This window comes from Nyctereutes procyonoides, unplaced genomic scaffold, assembly GCF_905146905.1.
Source record: "Nyctereutes procyonoides isolate TBG_1078 unplaced genomic scaffold, NYPRO_anot_genome, whole genome shotgun sequence".
NCBI lineage: Eukaryota > Metazoa > Chordata > Mammalia > Carnivora > Canidae > Nyctereutes > Nyctereutes procyonoides.
The window spans coordinates 45567121-45590159 of NW_026575049.1; the positions used below are offsets into that span (position 1 = coordinate 45567121).

At 34.3% G+C, this 23039-nt stretch overlaps 1 protein-coding gene across 1 annotated transcript in view; it reads left to right on the forward strand.

The window, feature by feature from the left end:
* Positions 1–23039, forward strand: part of TMEM131 (transmembrane protein 131) — a 225902-nt gene that overhangs the window by 41055 nt on the left and 161808 nt on the right. Inside the window, exon 2 of the mRNA XM_055328071.1 lies at positions 18374–18435. Within this exon, the coding sequence (XP_055184046.1) occupies positions 18374–18435 (62 nt within the window). The remainder of the gene's footprint in view (positions 1–18373; positions 18436–23039) is intronic.

The window sequence follows — 23039 nt, forward strand, 5'->3', positions numbered from 1 at the left end:
CACACACACACACACACACTGTATAATTGCCATCCAGATTAAAATTGGAATATAAAGCTTTGCCAGTATTTTTCACTGGGAAATCCTTTTTCCAATTCTCTGCTTTTTTTTTTTTAAGATTTATTTATTAGAGAGTGTGCACATGTGCACATGCACATGCATGAGCAGGGGGAGTGGTAGGGGGAAAAGGGAGAGAGAATCCCCAGGTGGACTTCCTGCTGAGTATGAGCCCAAATTGGGGCTCAATTCCAGGACCCTGAGGCCACGAACTGAGCCAAAATCAAAAGTCAGCCACTTAACCAGCTGAGCCACCCAGCTGCCCTGCCCGTTCACTGCTTTAGTGCAGTGGTTAAACACTGGTTTGATAGGCATTTATTTGTCTCACTTGTGTTGAAATTATGACTGTTCTACAAGAAAGATCTGTTTAGCTTAATGAAATTGATGGCCATCATCATCACATGACTGTTACATATTTCTTTTTTTATCATTGAGATTTTTTAAAAATAAATTTATTTTTTATTGGTGTTCAATTTACCAACATACAGAATAACACCCAGTGCTCATCCCGTCAAGTGCCCGTCACCCATTCGCCCCCACCCCCCGCCCTCCTCCCCTTCCACCACCCCTAGTTCGTTTCCCAGAGTTAGGAGTCTTTATGTTCTGTCTCCCTTTCTGATATTTCCCACACATTTCTTCTCCCTTCCCTTATGTTACATATTTCTGAGGGGAAATATTTCAATATAATAGGCTAGTTGAGTATACAGGTGCAAGGAATAAGATAAGGGGAATGGTTGTACTTAATGAAGAAAACCTTTCATATAGTTAACATGAAGTAGTGATTTGGAATCCTTCAAAAGCTATTGTATGAAAACAACCAAAGAAACAAACCATGTGTAGAATACAGAAAGGAATTTTGACTTTTAAAACAAGGTTGTTGCAGTAAAATTGATGTACAATAAACTGTACACATTTTAAAAATGTGCAGTTTGAGTTTTGATCCATGTATATACAGGTGAAACTATCACCACACTAAAGATAATGATCATATGCACCCTTCTGAATTTTCTTTGTGACTCTTTGTAATCTACTTCCCACCCCTTAAACCCAGGCAGCTACCCTTTTACTTTCTGTTATTTTACATAAACAGAACCATATAGTATGTACTCTTTTGCTGTCTGCCTCCTTTCACTCAGCATAATTATCTTCAGATTCATTCAGATATTTTATGTTTCAATAGTTTCTTTTTAATGCTGACTAGTTTTCCATTGTGTGGCTATACTACAATTTATTCATTGACCCATTGATGGGGGTTTAGGTAATTTCCATTTTTGAGCTATCCCAGATAAAGCTACGTATAACATTCATGCACAAATACTTGTATGCACATGTATTTTCTTTGGGTAAATGACTAGGGCTAGAATGTCTGGGACATATGGCAACTTTAAAGAAATGCTAACCTGGGCATCTGGGTGGTTCAGTTGGTTAAACATCAGGATTTGGCTCAGGTCGCAATTCAAGATGGGCTCCCTGCTCCTGTTTGCTCCTCCTCCCTGCTTTTGTTCTTGCTTGTCAAATAAATGAAATCTAAAAAAAAAAAAAAAGAAAAGAAAAGAAAGGAAAAAGAAACTGCCAACCTGTTTTCCAAAGTGGTTGCATCATTTTATATTCCCATCAACAATAGAGTTCTAATCCCCCCACATCCTTGCTGACACTTGGTATGTTAAAGAATTTTTTTAGTCATTTCAATGGGTTATGTATTGATGTTCTCATTGTTCTAATTTGTATTTCTTGAATGAAGATATTGACCATCTTTTCATATACTTTTTTCTTCTTGCACCATTTATAGGGTCTTTTCTTAGATGTTTCTTTAAATCTTTTTGCTTTTTAAAAATTGCATTGTTTTCTTATTATTTAGTTATAAGAGCTCTTTATATATCTGGATACAAATCCTTTGTGAGATAAATGTTTTCCCAAGTATTTATTTCCAGTCTGTATCTTGTACTTTTACTTCTGTAATAACATCTTTTGAAGAAAGAAAAGTTTTAAAACAAGTCAAATTTATCTCTTTATGTTTATATATAGTTCACAATTTTTTTGTATCGTGCCTAATTAGGAAATCATTGCCAAACCCAAGGTCACTAAAATCATCTGTTGATCTCTAGGAGTTTTAAATTTTTAGCTCTTATATTAAATTCTGTCATTGAAATCATGTGCTAAGTCCTTCAGTGCTTATTTTCTTTTTCAAAACTATCTTTACTTAAATTTTGGGTTGTTTGATTTTCCTTATATATTTTAGAATCATTTTGTGACTTTCTACAAAAAGGTCTGGTGAGATTTTTATTAGAATTGCACTGAATACCTAGATCAGTCTGGGGAGAATTGATGTCTTAACAATATTGAGTCTTTTGGGGCACTTGGGTTGCAGTCAGTTGTGTGTCTGACTCCTGTTTTTGGTTCAGATTGTGATCTCAGGGTTGTAAGATCCAGCCTGGCAACAGGCTCTGTGTTCAGCACAGAGTCTGCTGGGAATTCTCTCTCCTCCTCCCTCTGTCCCACTTGTGTGTTCTCTCTCTAAAATTGAAGAAATTAAAGAACACCTAAATAAATGGAAAAATGTTCCATGTTTGTGAATCAATATTGTTTTTTTTTTTTTTATTTCTCTCTTTTCCACTCTACATGCTTTTATTTCTTCTTGCGTTGGCTAAACTTTCAATACATTGAATAGGAGTAGTGAGAGGGAACATCCTTACTTTGTTCTGATCTTAGAGGGAAAATATTTTATCTTTCATCCTTTAGTATGTTATTAACTGTGACTTTGGTACAAACTTTTATCAGTGTAAGGAAGTTCCTTTTGGGGATGCCTGGGTGGCTCAGCAGTTGACCATCTGCCTTTGGCTCAGATTGTGATCCTGGGGTCCTGGAATCGAATCCCACATCGGGCTTCCTGCATGGAGCCTGCTTCTCCTTCTGTCTGTGTTTCTGCCTCTCTCTTTGTGTCTCTCATGAATAAATAAATAAAATCTTTAGAAAAAAGTTCCTTTTGTTCCTACATTGCCAAGATCTTTTTATCATGGAAAGATGATATATTTTATCATATGTCTTTCCTGCATCTTTTGAGATACATCGGTTTTTTTTGTTGTTTTTTTTTAGTCTTACAGGTTGGATTTCATTATTATTATGATCATTATTTTGGATGTTAAGCCAACATAGCATTTCTGGGATAAACTGTACATAGTCATGATATATTTATCCTTTTTGTATACTAATGGATTACTTTTGCTGAAATTTTAATAAGAAATTTTGCATATATAATAATGAGGGATATTTGCAGTTTTTCCATTAAAGTGTCTGTTTTTGGAATCAGTAATTCTGGCTTTATAAAGTGAGTCAGGAAGTTTCTCCATTTCTATATTCTGGAGAGTCGGTGTTGAATTGGTATTTTTTTTCTTTAAATTTGGGAAAATAATCCATCTGTGCCAAAAGGTTTCTTTGTGAGATTTTTTTTTTTTTAAGATTTATTTGAGAGAGAGAGCATAAAAGCAGAGGGAAGAGGCAGAGGGAGAGGGAGAGGGAGAAAAAGGCTCCCCACTGAGCAGGGAGCCTGATGTGCTGTTTCCAGTACCCCAGGATCATGACCTGAGCTGAAGGCAGACACTTAACCAACTGAACCACCCAGGTACCCCCGACCCCGTGAGCTTTTTAACTGCAAGGTGATTCATTTAATACATCTAGAGCTATTCTTTTTTTTAATTTATTTTTTATTTTTTTAATTTTATTTATGATAGTCATACAGAGAGAGAGAGAGGCAGAGACACAGGCAAAGGGAGAAGCAGGCTCCAGGCGGGGAGCCCGATGTGGGACTCAATCCCAAATCTCCAGGATCACACCCTGGGCTGCAGGCGGCGGTAAACTGCTGCACCACCGGGGCTGCCCTGTAATTTGAATTTTTGAAAGAATTTGTCTATTTCATAATCTGAATTGTTGACTAAATTGACAAAATTATTGATGATATTCCATTATTAGCCTTCTTTTGTCTATAGAAGGTATAGATGTGTCCAGGCTCTCATTTTTTTTTTTTTTGTTTCTAATATGTGACTTTTTACTGACTAGTGTGGTTAGAGGTTTATTCATCTTCTCAGACATTTTAAAAAGCTTTTGATTTTTCTTTATTTTCTGCTATTTCATTGATTTGTATTCTTTATTATTTTCTTCTATTTTAGGCTTAATTTGCTCTTCATCTTTAGACTTCTTTTATGGGTCATTTCTTTGGGCATGAGGATAAAAACTATATTAATAAGATGGATTATTATTTACCAATGTTAAAATGTGATGTTATATATTGCTTGTTTGTATATGGATGCAGTGTAGATGTTATGTATCTGATATATTATTGCATGTTGGAAATACAAGATAAAATCCCTTGCACAGTAGCTGAGTTGACATATTATTTTAATAGACAGTTTTAAGATGGCTATAATACTCACAGAGACTTGAATGGTTTATTGTTCTTGCCAAAGTTAATCTGTGCCAGCAGTGAACGTACTAAACACCTCCAGTATTTCCAGTTGGACATTTACCATAGTATGATACGGCTTTTTAAAAGAGTGAATGTGTTTAAATACCAAAATTTTATAAGTATTACATAAGTGATTTTCTCTTTTATAAATTTCTTATTTGGAATATTTTTGAACTTCTAGAAAATTTCTAAGAATCAAAATAGAATAAAAAACACTCACATACCTTTACCCAGATTCACTTATTGTTTGAAAACTGCCAAACTGTTTTTAAAAGTGGCTGCTCCATTTTTTTACTCCCACCAGCAACTTACTGGTTTCCAATTTCGCCACCTCTTCACCAGTGCTTATTATTGTATACCTATTTCGTTATAGCCATCCTATAATATGTGAAGTAGTATCTTATTTTGGTTTTGGTTTGTATTTCTCTGAGGACTGATCTTGAGTGTCTTTTCATGTGTTCGTTGGCCATTACTTCTTTTGAAGAAATGTTTACTTGGATTTTTTTATCCATTTTATAAAATTTGTCTTTTTTTTTTAAATTGAGTTGTGGGTGTTCTTTATATGTAGTCTACATACATGTCCCTTAACAAATATATCATTTGCAAAAATCTCCCATTCTATGGGTTATCTTTTCACTTTCTTGATTGTGCCTTTTGAAGCACAAAGGTTTTTATTCTGATGAAATCCAGAGTGTCTATATTTGTCTTTGATTGCTTAGCTGTCTTAGATAAAAAATATTGCCTAATCCACGGTTGGGAAGATTTCACTTGTGTTATCTTCTAAGGATTTTATAGCTCTTAAACTCAGGTTTTTGATCCATTTTGAGTTAATTTTTGCACATGGTGTAAGGTAGAATGTAGCTTTTTATTTATTTTATTTTATTATTATTTTTTGCCTTCAGTTAATTTTCCCAACATTTGTTTAAAAGACTATCCTTTCCTTCTTTGAATTGTTTTGGCACTCCTGTCATAAATCAATTGATCATAAATGTGATTGATCTTTCTGGACTCTCAGTTCTGTTCCATTAATCTGCACATTTGTCTTTATTCCTAGTAGCACAGTGTCTTGATTAGTATAGCTTTGCAATAAGTTTTGAAATCAAGAAATGCGAGTCCTCCACCATGTTCTTTTTCAGGATGGTTTTAGCTATTATGGGTCCCTTGCATCTTCTTAAGAATTTTAGGGCCAAATTATCAGTTTGGAAAAAAAATAAGCAGTTGAAGGAGTCTAGCAATCTCAACATTATTATTAAGTTTTACAGACTATGAACATCAAATGTCTTCCCATTTATTTAGATTATCCTCTGCATGTGTTGCTGAATGTGGTTTGCTGTGTTTGGTTGAGAATTCATTCTCCATATTCATAAGGGATGTTGGTTTCTTTTTTTTGTGATAACTTTATCTGATTTTGGTATCAGTATTAAGGCCTCAGAATAAGTTGAGAACTGTTTCCTTTTCTCTTAAAATTTGGAGGAGTTTGTGAATTATTGGTGTTAGTTCTTTAAACATTTGGTAACATTTATCAATGAAACTATCTGTCCCTAGGCTTTTTTTTGTAGGAAGATTTTTGATTACTAATTGAACCTCTTATTATAGGTCCATTCAGATATTCTGTTTATTCTTCACTTAATTTAAGTAGTTTGTGTTTACTTAATTATTTGTCCATTTCATCTGGGCCAAGTTGTTAGTGTGTAGTTGCTCCTACTTACTCTCTTATAATCACTTTTCTCTAAGGTTGGTAGGTTCTTTTTTATTTCTGTTAGGTCAGCAGTCATATTATATTCCCTGTTTCATTCATGAATTCTTCGTTGGTCAGCCTAAGCAAAAGATTTGTCAATTTTTTAAAAAATATTTTATTTATTTATTCATGAGAGAGAGAGAGTGGCAGAGACATAGGCAGGAGAAGCAGGCTCCATGCAGGGAGCCTGATATGGGACTTGATCCTGGGTCTCCAGGATCACGCCCTGGGCCGAAGGCGGCGCTAAACTGCTGAGCCACCCGGGCTGCCCCCAGATTTGTCAATTTTGTTGATGTTTTGAAAGAACCTTATTTTTGTTTCATTACTTTCTCTGTTCTCAATTTTATTTATTTTTACTCTATATTATTCTTTCTACATCTGTTGGATTTGGTATTTTGTGCCTTTGTTTTTGTTTATTTCAAAATATTTTCTAAGTTTTCTTCTGATTTCTTACTTGACACATTGGTTAGGGTTTTTTCCCCCAAGTTTTGATTTAAATTCCAGTTGTTAACATACAGTGCAATATTAGTTTCATGCGTAGAATTTAGTGGTCTATCACATGCAGCACCCAGTGCTCATCACAAAAGTGCCCTCCTTAACACCTATCAGTTTTTTTAACCCATCCCCCTGCCCAACTCTCTTTTGCTAATCATCAATTCATTCTCTATATTTAAGAGTCTGTTTCTTGGTTTGCCTCCCTCTCCTCCCCATGTTCATTTGTTTTGTTTCTTACATTCCACGTATGAGTGATATTATAGGGTATTTGTCTTTATCTGAATTATTTTGTTTAACATAATACTCTCTAGCTCCATCCACGTTGTTGCATATGGCAAGATTTCATTCTTTTTTATGGCACACAGTTCCATTGTGTGTGTGTGTGTGTGTGTGTGTGTGTATGTGTGTATCACATCTTTATCCTTTCATGGGATTTTTAAAATTTCCAGGTACTTTTTGAGTTTTCTAGTGTACACTGTTACTGATTTCTAATTATATTCCATTGTACTTGGATAATACATTCTGTATGACTTCCATGTCTTTAAAGTTATTGTAATATGTTTTGCTTATTAACACATGGCCTATCTTGCAGAATGTTCCATGTGCATTTGAGAATGTATATTCAGTTGTTGGATGAAGTGTTCTGTTGATGTCTAGTTGGCCTCTAGTGTTATTCAGCTGTCCTTATTTCTCTCTTGATCTCTTGCTTAGTTTTTCTACCCATCTGTTTCCTAGTTTTTCTACCCATTTTTGAGTGGTTTTCTACCATTCAGTTTTTGCTTAATGTATTGTAGAGCTGTCTTACGAGGTGCCTATATATTTGTATTTACTGTGTCTTCTTGATAGATAGATCCCTTTGTCATAAAATGTCTTTTTTCTTTAGTAATAATTTTTTAAAAGTCCATAATTGTTTTAATGATTGTCATGGGGACTGATATCTTAATTTATAACACTCTGGTTCAGATTAATACCACCTATTTTCAAATACTCTTCCTACATTCTTTGTTCTCTCCTGGGACAGTTGTACATATGTTAGTAGTTTTGACTGTATCTCTTAAATTATTGAGACTTTGTTCATTTTTCTTCATTCTTATTTCTGTTTCTCAGGTAAGATAATTTCAGTCTGTTTTCAAGTTTGTTGATTTTTCCTTCCACTTATTGAAATATGCTGTTGAGTCCTTTTAATGATTTTTAAATGTCAGTTATTGTACTTTTTATGCCAGATTTATATTTTCTTTTCATAATTTTTTCTCTTTTTAGTGACATTTTTCTATTTGGTGAGACAACAGTCTCATATTTCCCTTTAGTTTTTGTTTTGTGGAGTTTTTGTTTGCATATGGTTTCCTTGACTTCTAACATGCTTACAGTAGCTTATGTAATATTTTTGCCCAGTAAGTCCTGTCTGGACTTCCTCAGGGACAGTTTCTATCCATTGTACTTTTTCCTCTGTGTATTGGCCAAATTTGCCTTTTGTTTTGTTTTTTTTATATGCCTACAATATTTCACTAAAAACTAGAGAATTTCAATTACTATTTTTTAGTTTGATTTCTCTTAAAAATTCTAGCTCCTTAATATTTTCTACTTTGTGAGACATCATTTTCATATTTTCCTTTAGTTCTTTAGGCATGGTTCCTTTTAATTCTTTGAACATTTTTAGTACAGCTAACTTAAAGTGTTTAGTAATTCCAACATCGGATTTCTCAGCAGCACTTTCTATTGACTACCCCTTGTCCTTTGTATGGGCCATATATTTGCCTGTCTTCCAACTTTATATTGAGAACTGGGCATTTAAAGTAATACATAATGTGGCAGTTGACCATCAGATTTTTCCCCTCCTCAGGCTTTGTTGTTGTTGCTGTTTGTTTCTTTTGTCCTTTCAGAACTAATTCTTTTAAGTCTGTCTTATTTGTCCTACATGGTCACTGAAGTTGGCTTGGTTAGGCTTATGGTGAGCCAGTAATTGAACAGAGATTACCTTAAATGCCTGGAACCAGTAATTCTCCCAGTCTTTGCTAAGAGGCTCTTGGAGCACACCTTCAATACTCAGGCAGTTGACAATTAGGCCTTAGCCTTTACATCCTGCTCACACAAAAACCTCAGGGTCAGTCAGGTATGAGAGCATTCAGGCCTTCAGGTCTTTGCTGAGCATATACATAGCCTCCTTGCACATGGCCTTTTAGATTACCTGGAAGACGTCAGAGCTTTGTAAAGCCCTCATAGTCATCTCATTCCCAACTTTTCCTTTTAAAAAAGTTTAGAATTAGGTTATTATTTGACCTAACTGTAATCTACCACTTCAGTCTACCTAGATTCTCCCAATGGCAACATCTTGTCAATACTACATTATCATTATTTGGATATGACATTCTGATAGTTGAGTTTAATTTTTGCTGTTCTAATAGTGTGGTCTGAGTTTGCATATTCCTGATGGCTAATGATGTTGAATGCCATTTCTTGCACTTATGTGCCATCTGGATGAAATGTCTGTTTCTCTTTTGCCTATTTTCTAATTGGATTTTTTTTCTATTTGGTTTTGAGAATTGTTCATATATTTTATTTAGATTCCATCTAGCCCTTTGTTGAATATGTGTTTAGACAAATTTCCACCTTAATTTTCACCTTTTTGCCTTTCTCTTAACAGTCATTGGAGTGTAAAAGTTCTAGATTTTGATGAGGTATACTTTTTCAGTTTTATCTTTCCTGAATTGTGCTTCTGTTGTCAATTCTAAGAATTCTTTACCACCTTGAATTCTGAAGATTTTCTCCTCAATTATTTTTTTTAAATGCTGTAGTTTTGCATTTTAGATCTGTGGTCCATTTTGAGTTAATTTTTGTAGAGAAGTGATGTCAAGGTTCTTTTTTCTTTTTGCCTGTGGATGTCTAGTTGCTTTTTTTTTTTTTTTTTTTTTTTAAGATTATACTTCATCCAATGAATTGCTTTTGTGGTTTTTGTCAAGGTGGGCCTATTTGTTTGGGTCTACTTCTAGGTTTTCAGTTTTATCCAAGTGATTTATGTGTCCATTTGTATGCAATATTGTGCACTAATGATATAGGTATAGTAAGATATAATATCTGTTAGAGTTATTGCTCTCACTTCATTCTTATTTTTGAAGATTGTTTTTAGTAATTCTAGGGTTTGTGCCTTTACATCTAATTTTTATTTATTTTTATTTTTCTATCTAATTTTTAAAATAAGCTTGTGTTAGTCTACAAATAACCATTTTCATAGGATTTATGTTAAAACTATAGGTTGGTATGGGAAGAATTGGCATTTTTACTATTTTGAGTCTTCTGTGAACGTGGTATATCTTCACATTTATTTTGGTCTTTAAATTTTTTTCATTAGCATTTAGTATATTGGTATAGTATTCTGTACGTGATACCTTACATTTAATATCTAATTATTTCATATAGTATGATGGTTTTAACTTTGCTTTCCACATGTTCATTAATATAAAGAAATGCAATTGACTTTTGGGTTTTGACCTTGTATTCTGCAACTTTGCTAAATTTGCTTATTAGGTATAGGAGGTTTTTATTTGTTTGCTTTTTGAGTCCTTAGGATTTTTACATAGACAATTATGAACTTGCAGATAGGGACAGTGTTATTTCTTTTCCAATGTATAGGTTTTTCTTTTTCTGACTTTGTTATAGTGACTAGGACTTGTGACTAGAACTTCTAATGCTATGTTAAGAACGGCAAGAGCCACATCCCTGATATTCCCAGTCTCATTTTTTAATCATTAAGTAAGATATTACCTGAAGATTGAGGTAGTTCTACTTTTCTCTGATGTTATTGAGAGTTTTTGTCATGAGTGGGTATTGGGTTTTTGTCAAGTACTTGTTCTATTTCAGTAGATATGATCAAGAAATTTTTCTTCTTGGGGCACCTGGGTGGCTCAGTAGTTGAGCATCTGCCTTTGGCTCAGGTTGTAATCCCAGGGTCCTGCTTCTCCCTCTGCCTATGTCTCTGCCTCTCTCTGTGTGTCTCTCATGAATAAATAAATAAAATCTTTAAAAATTTTATTTTTCTTCTTTACCTTGTTCATAGTGAATTACATTGATTGTTTTTTAAATTTTAAGCCAGTCTTTACAACTTAAATAAATCTCATTGGTTATGATGTGTAATTTTTTCTATATTGCTGGGTTCAATTTATTTATAGTTTGTTGTACTTTTTTTGGGTTCAAGTTAATGAGATATAGTGGTGCAGTGTTTTTTTTTTTTAATATTGTCTGCAGGAATTTTTTGAAAAATTAGTAACATATGTAACACAAAATTTACCATTATTTTTAAGTGTACAATAGAGTAGCATTAATTACATTCATGTTGTGCCACTATTACCATTATCTGTTCCAAAACTTTCTCATCATCGCAGACAAAAGACTCAGTAACCATTAAGAAATAACTCCCACTCCCCCTTACTTTGGCCTCTGGTAACCTGTAATGTACTTTCTGTCTCAGTGAATTTGCCTATATTAAATATTTCATTTAAGTAGAATCACAATATTAGTCATTTATGTCTGTCATATTTCACTTAGCATGTTTTCAAGGTCTACCCATGTTTGTAGCATGTATCTTCATTCATTTTTATTGCTGAATAATAATCCATTGTATTTATATACTGTGTTTTGTTGGTCCATTCATCTGTTGATGGACACTTGGATTGTTTCTATTGTGGTAGGATACTATTTAAATTTTTAATTTAATTTATTTTTTAATTTGGAAAATATTTATTTAGTATATTTCTTAATTGGAGTTCGATGTGCCAACATATAGCATAACACCCAGTGCTCATCCCATCAAGTACCCCCCTCAGTGCCCGTCACCAGTCACCCCATCCCCCTGCCCACCTCCCCTTCCACTACCCCTTTTTCGTTTCCCAGAGTTAGGAGTCTCCCATGTTCTGCACCCTTACTGATATTTCCCACTCATTTTTCTCTCCCTTCCCCTTTATTCCCTTTCACTATTTTTTATATTCCCCAAATGAATGAGACCATATAATGTTTATCCTTCTCCGATTGACTTACTTCACTCAGCATAATACCCTCCAGTTCCATCCACGTCACAGCATTTGTCATTTCAAATGGCTAATATTCCATTGTATATATAGACCACATCTTCTTTATCCATTCATCTTTCGATGGACACCGAGGCTTCTTTCACAGTTTGGCTATTGTGGACATTATTTATTTTTTAAAAGATTTTATTTATTAATTCATGAGCGAAACGGAGAGAGACATAGGCAGTGGGAGAAGTAGGCTCCTTGCAGGGAGTGCGATGTGGGACTCGATCCTTGAACCCGAGAACATGCCCTGAGCTGAAGGCAGACACTCAATCGCTGAGCCACCCAGGTGTCTAAACTTTTTAGTTTCGCAGTCAATCATGCTGTTTAGGTTTATTATAGACATCCTTTTGTGACCTATGGTTACAGAAACAGCATAATGTTCAGAGCCTTTATATTGTTCTTTTGATCTGCTTGCTTTATATATTGTCTCTGGTACTCCCCCTAATTTACCTGCTTGTGCTAGGGAGGAATAGTAGGATGTGCTTCTGTGTATTAGTGATTTTCTGTTGCTTGTTTAGAGTAATTGGTGGTTCTAAGACATTTTAAAACTTTAAGTTTACTGATCTTTTTGTATAAATTAAGCACTTCAGGATAAAATGAAAATTAATTATGATATTTTATCATAAACTATAAAATTAATTAGAAAATATATGTGCCTCTCCTCTTTGGATGTAAGATGTGTGTCTGGCACATCTGAGTTGCATAAATCTGTATTTTTGAGTTGGAATAAATAACATGGACACAGCCTTTTTTTTTTTTACGGGGTTGATAATATTGAGTGGTCTTGATAAAATAGAATTTGACATGTGAATTCCTTTGCACTTTTAGTGTGGGAAGAAGTTAACATATATTACATCTTTCAGATAAGAAAATTAATAAGGGGTGAAATAAGGTTTCAGTCAGACTATCTTTACAGATGGAAGGGATTCACACAAATCTAGTCCAGAATGTTTAAAAATGTTTATCAGTGAGCATTTGTTGAAATAAAATCCTGAGCAAGTATAACTGTGAAAGGGATATTAATAATATCATTATCAATAATGAATTCTGAAATAATAATGCCATTATTTTAACCATTTTTATTCTGCCATTTTTCAAACTTTGTGCTAGATGACAAGCAAACCAGAAACTAGTACAGATTGTCATGAGTTAGAATGGGGCAGATGATAGAGCATCCAGGACTGCCTGGAGCAGTTCAGGAAAGCCTGGCGGAGGGATGGTGTTCGAGGGGAGACTTGAAGAAAACAATAGCCGTGAGAATATACCAGGCAGGGTGATTGTTTGACACAGGATTTGAGTGCCTTTCCAAGTCCTGCCTGTGTGGCCCTTTTTTTGCTTTCTGGTTATTAAAAGGTCACTTACTTTACTAGTCCAACCTCCTCCCTATGGAGGGAGACCATGAAGGCTAGAAAGTAGAGAATGATTACAGCCTAGGATCCCAATGCCTGGTACACACACACACACACACACACACACACACACACACATACACACATCCATACCCATATGACACATATTTCTACTGCTTGTTTATGTTCATTGTTTTCATCAATTATTTTAGAAGATGTAGGGAAACGGGCAGATTGTAACATTCAGGGGAAAAAAAATCTCTAAAAGAAAAAAATCATAGTAGAGAAAGATTTGCCTTTAAAGTGAAGGTATTTTTCTTGTGTCATTCATTACTAAATAAGATAGGGAAGTAAATGAACTCAATTTCTCAACTTCTGTTTTGAAAGTGAGTGATTAAAGACCAACACATGGAGATTTTTACACTGTATGGAAATGTCTTTGTTCCTCTTAGACATCATGAGAATGTGGGTGGTTACAGGGACCTTAAAATACATCTTATGGAGCCCAGCTTCGCAGAGTTAATGCCTACAAAATCATAAAAGCCAGAAATGTAAATCCTTTCCTTCTTTCCTCACTTGTTATTGGAAATATATGCCTAATTTTAGAAGTTAGGTTGCTTTAAGGTGTCATTAGTCATAATGCCAAATTTACTTTGTAAGTAAATAGTGATGGGTTTAGAACCATAGATTCTGGGGTCCTTTTGCTGAAATTTATAGTCTTATCTCTAGCCACTTTTCTTGCTTAGTGACCTTAAGCATAACCTCATTGTACCTGCTTATTTAAAAATGGAACCTGTAATGTCTGGGTCATAGGATAGTTTGAAGGTTATTAATAATAATATAGTGATGATAATTATTAGATGTTCTCATTCTATTACATAGGTTGCTGTTTGAACTGGGAAACATTGGGACAGTTTGGGATTCACTTAAAATATAAAATTAGGGGGAAAACTTGAGAGGAAGTAGATGTACGTTATGGTTTTGAATACAGAAATGAAGGAATTTGACTTAACTTTGGTTACTTTTTTATTTTACAGCCTAACACTGTTAACACTTCAAATGATTAAATACTTATCTAGTGTCAGTTGTGGTTTTCTAGGCATAAAGTTTGACATTCTTATAACTGGCTATTTAAAGTAAAATATCTTAATTTATTTCATGCCTGAGTTGAATTCTGTTCATTTCTTCATCTTTTAAGGGAAGCTGATGATATATAATACAATATTTTCCTTTTAGGACTTTATAAAACAGTGGCTGTTAATGATTATTTTCAATTAAGGTAATTCATGTTTTTTTTTAAAAACCTCCTAACTAAAAATACTATACAACCAAATTATTTTGCTGCCTTATCTTTATATTGGTAAGTTCTCCTCAGTTAGCTAAAGTTGTGATCTAGCTTGATGATGGGAAGTTAGGTGATAGTCATTGTCATGACTCTAATAGCAACCTCCAAATAGATCATGTTTTGTTTCTGGTACCTTTGTACTGCTGACTAGATGGAAAGCTTCTAACTAAGAGCACCTACTTTTTTTGTCTCTTCATTTGTGAGCATCTGGCTATTTGGTTAATTCTTGTTAATTAATTGTGTTCTTACATCAATAAATCTGTCTTCAACAGGAGTATCACAAAAAGATATTTTCTAGATCATCTAAAATCTCTTTATGTCAAAAGGTGGAAAAAGGGGTAGAAATGGGCTGAGTGAGCTAGGCAGAGCCTTTTACCTTCACAGTGTGAATCTGAAACCAACTACAAGCTTTCACTACTAGATAACAAACCAGAAAGAGATCATTTGCATCAACAAATGCAAATACCAATACTTATATCTGAGCAAAAGAGGTGGGATTTCACTCACGCGCTCAGTATTTGAGTATTCTCTACATACTAAGAACTGATGGGGAATGAGCAGTGGAGCAGATTGGCACAGTGGTTGAAGATACACAAGAAATGAAGGACAGGACTTTCCCAAAATAAAATCGGGGTATGATTATTAGAACAAGGGAAAAGTGATTCTTGGGAGGCTGGAAATACCATCCAGTTAGGTAATGTAATCTAATCTCACCTTGCTACTTGGCTTGCAGCTTTAGTCACACTGGAAAAGCCAGGTATGTGGGATGAGACAGTAAGCTGCTTCTGTGATGAATACTCAAAGACTAATAAAGAGGAATCAGTGAATGTTATATTAAGCTAAATGAAATATCATTGTTTCAGTTTTTTAAAAGTCAGCTTTTTTGTTTGTTTAAGTAATTTCTGCTCCCAATGTGGGGCTCAGACTCAGAACCCTAAGATCAAGAGTCACATACTCTTCCAACTGAGCCCAGCCAGGCAGCCCCAAAAGTAAACTTTTTATTTAAAAGTTTTAGATTTATATTAACATTTTAAAGAGAGCACAGAGTTCCCATTCGCCCACCCAAACCCTATTATTAAAACCTTGCATTAGTATGGTACCCTTTTTTTTTAACAAGTAATGAATGAATATTAATACATGATTATTAACTAATGTCCATATTTTATTCAGATTTCTCTAGTTTTTATCTAATTTCCTTTTTCTTTTCTAGGATCTTATCTAAGATAACAACGTTATGTTTGGTAGTTCTGTCTGCTTAGGCTGCACTGGTCTGTGACAGTCTCTTAGACTTTCCTTGTTTTTGATGACTTTGACAGTTTTTAGTACTACTCAGATATTTTGTAGAATGTTTCTTGTTTGGGATTTGTCTGTTTTTCTTATAATGTGTCTGGGGTTATGTGATTTTTGAGGAGGAAGACCACAAAGATAAAGTACCATTTTTATTATGTCATATCATATGAAGGGTACATACTGTCAGCATGACATTTTGCTGGAGGATGTTGACCTTTATCATCTGACTGAGTTAACATCTGTCCAGTTTCTCCACTGTACAAATACTTTTTTCCCCCTCCTTTTCATATTGTTTTTTTTTGGAAGGAAGTCCCTGTGTGCATCCCACATTTGTTAATGGATGAGGAGTTATGGTCCATCTTCTAGATACATAAATTATTTAGAGTTCTGCCTGGGAGTTCTGTATCTTCTACCCCATTTATTTATTTATTCAATCATTTATTTTTCAATCATTTATTTATATCAGTATGGACTCATGGCTATTAATCTTCTATTTTGGGTTGTAATCTAACAGTATTGTATTGCTCAAGTTCCAGGTTTGGCCATATGCAAACTCTTTCTGTTAATTTCTGACATCCCTTTGACAGACTCTCATCAGTCCAGGATTTTTTTTTTTTTGGGGGGGGGGAGGGGTTGATGCTTAGCACTTGCTTACTTTCTGGGACCATAAGGCACTCCAATTTTGTGATATATATATCCTGCCCTGGTCCTAGATTGAGCCATTTCTGTAAGAAGCCCTGGTTCCTTTTATTGGAGAATGGTATTAGAACCCAAGATCCATGCATTAGGTCTACATTATGCTATTGGGGTATCATTACTCCTAGGCCCTTTCAACTGACTAAGCAAGAAAGTATGTATATGTATACTAACCCCTGCATATACACATATTTATAAATATTTCTGTACATAACTGTATATTAAACTTAGTATAGGTTCATACTGATGTTGCCAACTTGGTTCATTATCATATGAATCATTATAGCTTCTTCCCCTTGCTTTTGTGTAAGCTCTTACTCCAGTAATGAGAAGTCTGACTTTCACTCTCCTTGTATTTAATTGTTCAGTTCCAGTATACATGTATAGTGACATTAGAATTGTTTTTTTTTTTAATTTTTACTTATTTATGATAGTCACACAGAGAGAGAGAGGCAGAGACATAGGCAGAGGGAGAAGCAGGCTCCATGCACCGGGAGCCTGACGTGGGATTCGATCCCGGGTCTCCAGGATCACGCCCTGGGCCAAAGGCAGGCACCAAACCGCTGCGCCACCCAGGGATCCCGACATTAGAATTGTTAATCCAAGCTTCCATGGGAAATAATTGGGGTATAGTGCTTATGTACAATTTCTTTTCTTTCTTCTTTCTTTCTTTCTTTCTTTCTTTCTTTCTTCTTTCTTCTTTCTTTTTTAAGTCTTTTACCTTTAGTCTTACAGTTTCTACTCACTTTCACTTTACTTATGTCAGCACCTTTCTCTACCCTCCACTTCAGTAAGGTGGTTTCATAGATTTGTAATATAGTTAAATTATTTTGTCATTTCATCCTGGGATCCCTTGATCTCCTAAAGGGTTTTTAAATTGCATACATTAGGGTCACTCTAAAGTTCTGTTTCGATGAATGCATAGTGCTGTGTTTCTACCATTCCAGCGTCATACAGAATAGTTTTACTGCTCTGCAAAATTTCCTTTGCTTCACTTACTCACAAACTCATTACTCTTCCAAAACTTCTAGCAACCTCTCGTCTTTTAACCGTTTCTGTAGTAGAACCTTTTCCAGAATGTCATATACTTAGAATCAAACAGTATGGAGCTTTTTATTTTTTTATCACTGAATAATACTGTTGTATAGATATACTATAGTTTATCTATCTACTCACCTATTGAGGAACATCGTCTTGATTGTGTCCCATTTTGGGGAATTATGAATGGAGCTGCTTATACAGAATGACGTGCAGATTTTTGTGTGGGCCTAAGTTTTCAAATCCTTTGGGTAAATACCTGTGAGCACAACCACCAGATCATGTGCTAAAAGTGTGTGAACTTTAAAAATATCTTGTCTTTGCATTGTGTGCAGGTTTTTGGAATGGAATAATCTCCTCTTGCCATTTTCCTTGCCCATTCTCCCTCCAAGTCTCTTTTGACTGTTGATTCCAAGTCCTGTCATTGCTATAAAAGAGCAGATGATAGAGAATTTTGGTTTATCATTTTTTTTGGTAATGGAATCCTCTAATAATCTTTTCCATGTGTTTGTGATATTTTCAGTTATCTGTGGGTGAGAATAATCAGCTGCATCTAAATTTGACTATTTTGTACTTTCTGGCAGTATAGCAGGAATATATTTTGCAGGTGGCTTACACAGCCTATAGGTTGTTACAACTGCTTTGTAATTGGGTTGCATTGTTTTATTTGAAAGCATTTCATAGTTGCCAAAATCTTGAAAGATTGCATTTTCCTCTTTAACCATCAAGCAGTATGTTTTTAAAAATATATAATTGTATTTATTAAATTTAAGGTAAAATATTTATTTAAATCAAATTTATGTTTCCATAAAGTGATAGTATGTTTTGTTTCCTTCACAGCATTTATTCAGTCGGAGAGCATAATAGAAGTACTACGTTTTGATGATGGAGGGTTACTACAGGTAATTTTATTTTAAGTTGAAAAGTTATCTCAGTGTCAAACCTTGAATAATATCCGATTGTTATTTATCTTTAAAAAATGTAACTGGTTCCTGTAAAATATATTTTATGAGCTTTATATGCAGACAGGTCAGCTGAGTCATTAGTAATAATAAAAATCTCCTTAGCTATAGGAATTATCTTTTAAATTCAATATTTCTTGGAGGGGTGTTAGGTGTTTAGGTGAGGAGAATCAGATCAGGAACAGTGGAATTAGTGGTTAGCTCTTTGAGTGTGGAGCCAGTGAGTGAAACACTCTGTTCAGATGTTGGACCTCAGAATATTTATCTTGAGGAAGACTTCTCTAGAGTATAAGTTCTGTAGATGTACATCTATATCATCTTTCCACTTGCCATTCTAAGCCATATTTTTAAATATACATAAAATTGGAATCTCGTGTCCTTCCTTTCAGACCTAGCACAGATACCCCACGAAGCCTATTTTAATCTTCTTAGCTAAAAATCAGTTCTAGAATTTCAGAGCTGAAAGAGAGAGGAAAAACATCTTAACCACTCCTCTGATTTCTTTTATGGCTGAGATGTTTTCCTTCTTCCAACCTGTATCATATTCTGTGCTTGTTTTATAGTACTTACCACTTTTGTAATTATAACCTATGCTTTCAAGTACCATCTGTTTGGTAGCATAACTTACAATTTTCCCAAGGTTTAGTTTAAGAAAGTGCAAAAGATTCCATGACTTTGTGGTAATGGGGCCGGTATTAGAATTATTGTTTTCTCACTCCAGGTATGATTGTCTTTCTCATATGTGATGCTGCCTATAATGTGTGTATTTATTTAATTATATTAAATACATTACTTAAATTGTTGTGAAGAAATATTCCTTGTAGCTTATAATAATGAAAGGAAACTAAAAGTTAGATTAAGGCAATAGAGAAAAAATAATTGTGCTAGAGACCTGAAATAAAATTTCTGTTTGCATTTTATCATAAATATAGATTTCAGACAATAAACCAAATAAAGAGAACAAGAAAAAAGTAATGGGTTTTAAGGTTCTTTTTCTCTGACAATAAAGCAAGTAAGTGTTCTGAATGATAACTTTTACCCTGCTTCCAAATTTTTAAATAAGCATATCATTCATACCTTTACATAAGAGTTGTTGAGAAACGCAGCAGGCAGTGTCTGCATGATACTTGCAGAAAAGTCTTTGTACAGCCTTTTATATTGAAAAACTGAATAAAAACTAAAGATATATAATCTCAAATTTTATAAAGCTACCTTACTAGAAAATGAGCGTAGTCTCTTTTTTCTAGTTTTTAAATCTGTTGCAAGGTGAGAACTTAGAGAACCGATAGGAATGACTATTTTAAATATCTCCCTTTAGGTGGTTTGCAGGATCTGGATAACAGGCAAATCAGGACTGAATTTCTGGAAAATTCTCCTTTCTTTATTGATTGAAGAAGGATCCATGTCTTTTAAGAACTAGACATCTAGGTTGCAAGTGGTAATTCATTTTGAAAATTCTGGAGCTTGATTTGTGTTTTTATTGGGGGAGGTTGTCAGTCCCTGTCTAAATAGACTTGGATGTGGAAGAGTTTGACGGGGATGTGACTTGCTCATCCTCTTTGAGTTTGCTGAAATGCTTGGACAAGAGCTTGATTGAGACCTTGGTTAAGACCTCAGAGTTCTCTGGCAAAGGTAATTTTAGACAGGAACAATGTTGAGGACAGGTGGTACCAGTTGGTTATCTCAGCCACACTGAAACCTCACTAAGATTCCAGCAGAATGTCTAATGTCAAGATGCTATATATAGTGTATTTATCCTCAAGTAGCAGAATATAAGATCCTTTTAAATAGATATGTGTAAGTTGTTCATTTTAATACTGAAGAACATGTCCTAGAAATAACAATTTTGATGTTGACATAATGATATGTTGACATATCATTCTTTCTAATGATAATTTGCCAGTAGGTTAAACCATTTCTTAAACAACTCCTGGATTTCTTATGATATGATTAGAACAGAAGTGTGTACATGTAGCATTCCTATGGCAGAATATATATCAAATTTTTTTCAAATTAAATTAGAACTAAGTCAGGGAGAGAGTCAAAGCAACAGCCTGTGTTGCATTATGTAAAATGAGAATTTTGCCTGAGAACATTGCTTCCCAAATCCTGAATTTTATGTTACATTCATGCAACTTGGCTCATAGTAACTTTTTAAGCTATGAAAATTAATTGATAAGTCTGTAAAAATTGCCAAAACTCATAAAAAATTTTGCTAGAAATTTTGGATTTACCTTCCTTGTTTTTTAAAGATAAAATGAGGCTCATAAAAATTAAATAATTTGCTCAATCTTCCCTTACTAGAGCAGGAATCCAACATCTAGTAAGTACCCAGACTTTTCTGCTTTCAAAGCTCTTTCCACAGCACCATGCATGTGCAGTTCCTCCCAGTGTATTGCCTAGGTTACCACTAGGTAATCTAATCATACTAGGTTATGATTAGAACTCACAGTAATCCTCTTAGCTCCTGTTTTCTGTAGTTGGTGCTTTGGCTGTTGCCATTGCTGTTTAGCAAGGCTACTAAAATTTGGTATATAGACTATAGAAAGATAAAACAATTCCTAAGAGGAACACAGACACTGAGGATTCTGCTTCTCAACAGAAGACTCATTACCATAGGAGGTGCAGGTCAAGAAGTATCTCAAACCATCATTCCAGTCCTAACTGATCTGAGTGGTTGACTCTTCTTGACCCATTCCTTTGATAGATTATAAGATTGAATAATAAAAGATACTCTTAAAAGCATCTGCCTTCAGCTCAGGGCATGATCCCAGAATTCTGGAATTGAGTCCCACATCGGGCTCTCTGCATGGAGCCTGCTTCTTCCTCTGCCTGTGTCTCTGCCTTCTCTCTGTGTCTCTCATGAATAAATAAATAAAATCTTAAAAAAACTAAACACTATAGTATCATCTGTATTTTGAAGTTCATACAATTTGTATTATTTTTTTCCAGCTTTTTCTTAGTGTTACGTTTCTAAGAGTCTCTGTGCTGTTGATGGTAACTGCGGTTATTCATTTTCCTTGCTGAATAGTATTGCATTATATGAATATGCCCCAATTTGTATATCATTTCTGCTGTTGGACATTTCATTTGTTTCCAGTTTTGGCTGTTATAAGTAATTGCTATCTTTTTGGTGAACATACGTATTTCTGGTAGAGTTAAGCGCAACTGCTGGGACATAGGTTTTGAACCTTCTATTTTAATACATAATGCCATATGGTTTTCCAGAGTACTTGTTCCAGTTTACAGTCCCATCATCAGGAATTGCTCTGCAATACTTCATATAGATATATATTTTTTAAACGTTTTGAAGTGTAGGTCATGGTATCTTACTGCAGTTTTAATTTGCATTTTTCTGATTCTTAATAAGGTGGAGCAACTTTTTATGTTTATTTTACCATTTGGATATCTTTTGTGAAATCTCAGTGAAATCTTTTGCCCTATTTAGCTTTTGGATTGCATGTCTTTCCCCCTCTTGTTTGATAGGAGGTTTATTTTTATAAATCTGGGTACAATTCTGGTGTGATATATATATATATATATATATATATATATATACACACACACACACACACACACACACACACATATACATATACATATATATTAGAAATATCTTTTTTTAATCTTTTTTTTTAAAGATTTTATTTGTTCATGAGAGACAGAGAGAAAGGCAGAGACATAGGCAGAGGGAGAAGGAGGCTCCCTGCGGGGAGCCCGATGTAGGACTTGATCCCAGGACCCGCGATCATGACTTGAGCCAAAGGCAGACGCTCAACAGAGCCACCCAGGTGCCCTATTAGAAATATCTTTTCTACTTGGTGGATTACCCTTTCCACACATAATGGTGACTTTGATGAACAGAAATCTTTTAATTAATTTTAATTTTAGTGTAGTTTAAGCTTTTTTTCCATTATAGCTTATACTTTTTGTGAACTGCTAAAGAAATATTTTCTTATCCAAGGTCATAAAGATATTCTCCTGTATTATTATCTAAAATATAGAAGTTTATTGTTTTGCCTTTCACAATTATAGCTGTAATTCTAACAAATTGATTTTGTTATTGGTGTGAGGTCATGGTTTTATTTCTCATATACATATTCACTTGTCCCAGTACACTTTATTGACTGTTCCCCAATATTTTCTTTCCCCAGTGTTCTTCAGTGACACTTTATTCATAAGTATCCATGTATGTGTGTGTTTCTGGGTTCTCTGTTGCTTCTTCTGATCTATAAAAGTGGTAATTCATATGACTTAATGTAAGATGTAAAAATGCAGGGTTTTTTTTTATATATATTGACTATTACTTTGCAAACTAGCTAAATTGCTTATTGATTCTAATAACTAGTTAGATGCTCCGGATTAGGTCCATAAACTACTATAATCTGAGGCTTATAATGTGTTTCTAACTTTCCAAGCCTTTTAATTTTTAATTCTTTTTCTTTACTTTATTGGCTACAACCAGTATGATGTTGAATATACGTGGTATTTAGTAGGTATCTTTGACCCTACTTTGATACCTCGTCTCAGAGATAAAAGCTTCA